The sequence below is a fragment of the Etheostoma cragini genome, chromosome 15 (assembly GCF_013103735.1).
Source record: "Etheostoma cragini isolate CJK2018 chromosome 15, CSU_Ecrag_1.0, whole genome shotgun sequence".
Taxonomy (NCBI): domain Eukaryota; kingdom Metazoa; phylum Chordata; class Actinopteri; order Perciformes; family Percidae; genus Etheostoma; species Etheostoma cragini.
In genome coordinates, this window is record NC_048421.1 from 1,070,435 (window position 1) to 1,075,024 (window position 4,590).

The window sequence follows — 4,590 nt, forward strand, 5'->3', positions numbered from 1 at the left end:
TGTAGTATGTGCTCCCGGTCTGATCTGCTCCCTGCAGTATGTGCTCCCGGTCTGATCTGCTCCCTGTGTGATCTGCTCCTTGTATGTGCTTCAAAGTACCGTAGTAATGTGTGCAAAGCGCCAGTCAATTTACATACGTACACTTAAAAAAAAAAAAAAAAAAACTGTGAAAACCGGACATCCCCCCCCGATGTGATAAAACCACGTCCTCACCTAGGAAGCGTATGATGCGCCTCAGTAAGGGGTTGAAGTAGCAGCAGTCTGCGGTGACGATCGTCCTCTCCTGGGTTCCCTCCGCCTTGGTGAAGAAGGCACACAGCTCTCCAACGAGGATCTGCAAACAAGAGACACCGAGCATGTTTCAATGTTAGATTAATTAGTCACCTTCCTGATATCATCATCTGTCTCATTAAAAGGAGACTGCAAGACCATTACAACCCAGAATGCACCTGAACACACTTCCCTGTAAGACCAGCATGCCCAGAATGCACCTGAACACACCTCCCTGTAAGACCAGCATGCCCAGAATGCACCTGAACACACCTCCCTGTAAGACCAGCATGCCCAGAATGCACCTGAACACACCTCCCTGTAAGACCAGCATGCCCAGAAAGCACCTGAACACACCTCCCTGTAAGACCAGCATGCCCAGAATGCACCTAAACACACCTCCCTGTAAGACCAGCATGCCCAGAATGCACCTGAACACACCTCCCTGTAAGACCAGCACGCCCAGAATGCACCTGAACACACCTCCCTGTAAGACCAGCATGCCCAGAAAGCACCTGAACACACCTCCCTGTAAGACCAGCACACACATAATGCACCTGAACACACCTCCCTGTAAGACCAGCACGCCCAGAATGCACCTGATCTGCAAATCCGCAAATATTTCAAGTTCTTTTTTAAATGTATTTGTGACCTTAACTTTTAGTGAATTCCCTGTTGTACAGTGCTTTGAGACCTTGTTTTATGGTGATATTACACTTGAAATGAAAGAAACTGAAAGGTTATTTCCGTTAGATTTCACAGCAACACTGTATGATTTTTACGGTGGAATGCTGTAAAGTTACATCACAACTATGTCGCCATAACAACACGGTGGTATTACAGTTGAAATCACAGTAGTCTAAGTATAAGTGTAAAAAAATCATAATAAAGCCACTATAGTATAGTAAATAGTACAGTAAACTACTGTAATTTTACTTTAATCTTTTGTGTATAATTGTTTTGTACTTTACAGTGCGTACCTTTACTGTAAAAAGAATTCATAGTAACTTGTTGGACAATCGCTGCCGGTAAATTACTGTAAATTTTACGTTAAATTTGTTACAGTGTGGGGGGAAATCACAGATTTGGCTATTGATTTTGATTAGTTAAAATTAACAGCTGATTTTGATCGGATGACGGAAATCACGACAACCGTAAAAGAGAAGACAAAGTCAGAAAGTAGAAGAGTAAAGAAAGAGAGAGAGAGGAGAACAGCAACGGGGTCGGGAGTGATGCTGCAGGGCTGAGTCGTTCGTGTGTGGACGGCGTCCGTGTGAATCACGGAGCACATTATTTCGACCGACACGCCTAAACTCACTCACTCTCTCTCTCTCTCTCTCTCTCTCTCTCTCTCTCTCTCTCTCTCTCTCTCTCTCTCTCTCTCTCTCTCTCTCTCTCTCTCTCTCTCTCTCTCTCTCTCTCTCTCTCTCTCTCTCTCTCTCTCTCTCTCTCTCTCTCTCTCTCTCTCTCTCTCTCTCGGCTTCAGCTCTCCGTCTGTCGCTGCGGTTCAGCACCGAGCGGAATATAAATCCTGGAAATTAAACCGCCCGTCCGTCCGGCCAACACCGACGATGCAGAACGACAATTTATAGAAAAGGCACGGACGGGCTTTTAGATCAGGAAGGAAAAAGATGTGCATTACATGCAGACTCAAATGCGTGATTAGGGAGCAGAAGAGGATAAAGCAGTAAAGGAATGAAACATGAATGCACACTTAAGACCTGATTATCTCTGCGTGCATGCACACCCAACCTCACGAGCACGGAAGCCATTTTCTGCTCCGTGTGTGTAAGAAATGAGATTTGTGTCAGTGGGTATTAGGCAAATGTGAGAGTGCGTTCAGAGCCTTTTATTATGAAGACGTTTCAATTAGAGGACAATTCAGGGGGATTGTCTACTCAGAGAGGAGATGAATGAGAGAAGCCCCGAGGGGAGGAGAGGAAAGACAGCAGGGGGGTTGAGAGAAACACTAGAAGAGGAGGATAGGTTATATTTCATTATTTTAAAAATCAGAAGATTTGCACATTCAGAAGCGGCAGAGAAAGAATGGAAACCTTTTATTGTCACTATACACATGTACAATGAGATTAAAAGCAGGCTGTGATTCCAACTGTAATACTTAGACTACGGTGATTCCAACTGTAATACCGAGACTACTGTGATTCCAACTGTAATACTTAGACTGCTGTGATGTTGTCACGTCGACAAGGTTGTCATGTAACTTTACAGCATTCTACTGTTAAGTCATATACTGTAGTGTTACTGTGAAATCTAAAGGAAATAACTGGTAATTTCATAGCCGTTATTTACAGTGTAAAACCCACGTGACATCGCTCTGAGCACCTTTCAATTTTATTCATAAAGGTCTTAAATTTGACTCGGCAAAACCGGCAGAAACCCCGGAGAAGGCTAATTCTTGGGGCGGCTGTGGCTCCGTGGTAGAGCGGTTGACTGTCAATCGGAAGGCTGTTGGTTCAATCCCTGGCCCTGCAGTCCCAAGTGTGTGGCGTGTAGATGCGTGTGAGTGTGTATCTGATGAGCAGGCGTGTAGATGTGTGTGAGTGTGTATCTGATGAGCAGGAGTGTAGATGTGTGTGAGTGTGTATCTGATGAGCAGGCTTGTAGATGTGTGTGAGTGTGTATCTGATGAGCAGGCATGTAGATGTGTGTGTGAGTGTGTATCTGATGAGCAGGTGTGGAGATGCGTGTGAGTGTGTATCTGATGACAAGGTTTATAGATGTGTGTGAGTGTGTATCTGATGAGCAGGAGTGTAGATGTGTGTGTGAGTGTGTGTCTCATGAGCAGGAGTGTAAATGCGTGTGAGTATGTATCTGATGAGCAGGCGTGTAGATGTGTGTGTGAGTGTGTATCTGATGAGCAGGCGTGTAGATGTGTGTGTGAGTGTGTATCTGATGAGCAGGCGTGTAGATGTGTGAGTGTGTATCTGATGAGCAGGAGTGTAGATGTGTGTTTGAGTGTGTATCTGATGAGCAGGCGTGTAGATGTGTGAGTGTGTATCTGATGAGCAGGAGTGTAGATGTGTGAGTGTGTATCTGATGAGCAGGAGTGTAGATGTGTGAGTGTGTATCTGATGAGCAGGTGGCACCTTGTGCAGCATCCTCGGCCACAGTGTGTGAATGCGTGCGAATGGTTCCTGTATGATGGAAAAGCGCTTTGAGTGGTTAAGACTAGAAAAGCGCTGTATAAATACAGTCCATGTATACTCTTGATGAAATAAGATGCTGTTTGCAGCCCCATCTCTGAAGTGCAGCCATAAGCTGTAATGCCCCTGACAACACGGGGAAGGTTATTCATGCGTGAAGTACAACGAGATGCCCAGCTGTCACAAGTTTCCCATTATCTGTCATCATCTGCAGCAACCTGCACCTCCGCGGAGAAGTGTGCGATTTGGGCTAATGGATGAGTCGGCGGACACGGCGCCTGTCTGAGTGCATCAGGATCACCGTCGCCTTCACCTTTTACTCACGGGGCTTCTCGCCGGGACGTTGAACGGTAGACTGAGGGGAAAAAACCCAGACAGGATCCAGATGTCACGCGTGCACCGCTAGCCACTGACGTGATGAAGGGCGACAACTGGGACCAGAACCCGATCGTGGTCTCGGACGGATGGGCACGCGACCCAAGCACTGATGCATTCACACGCACACGGAAATGTCTGCGTCTACTGAAACAGAGGCGTGTGCAGAACACGCACACATCACAATATCACACACGGTGAAACCTTTTACTGTAAATTCACAGTAACATCCTGGCATCGCCAGTAAACCAGTGTTCATTTACAGTTATCTACTTTATTTTAAAACGTCTGCACTGCGATTAACAGTGAATACCTGTAATCTGCAACATACTGCAGATAGTGCTGTAATACTAGTATTTTTTCCCAGAATGCATTGCCACTTACAGTATGATCCTGTATAATAGTAAAAGAGTAAAATACTGCGAGATTTTAGTTGTAAATTGACATTAATTTATGAATCTCTTTATTAGTCCCACAAGGGGAAATTACAATTACACTGTTATTACTAACATGCTAACCTATACATGCACTAAATGGAGAGATGTCAGAGTGTGGGGGGGGGGGGGGGGGGGGGGGGGGGGGGGGGGGGCTGTCCCATTTTATAGTGCATGAAGGGACAGCAAGGCCCTTGATTCCCTTCAGCAAAGTGCAAAATGATGAATTCATCCTTTTGGCGCCCTAGAAGTATAAAGCTATTTTCTGTTATTGACAATGTAAATGGTTATGTGACCAACTGTGTGTGTTAGCAACGCAACGCCCCCCCCCCCCTATCGCGTCAAGA

General features: G+C 45.7%; 1 protein-coding gene across 1 annotated transcript in view; it reads right to left on the minus strand.

The window, feature by feature from the left end:
* plppr2a (phospholipid phosphatase related 2a) overlaps positions 1-4,590 on the minus strand; it is a 21,976-nt gene that overhangs the window by 10,555 nt on the left and 6,831 nt on the right. The window contains exon 3 of the mRNA XM_034894366.1: positions 214-334. Coding sequence (XP_034750257.1) covers positions 214-334 — 121 coding nt within the window. The remainder of the gene's footprint in view (positions 1-213; positions 335-4,590) is intronic.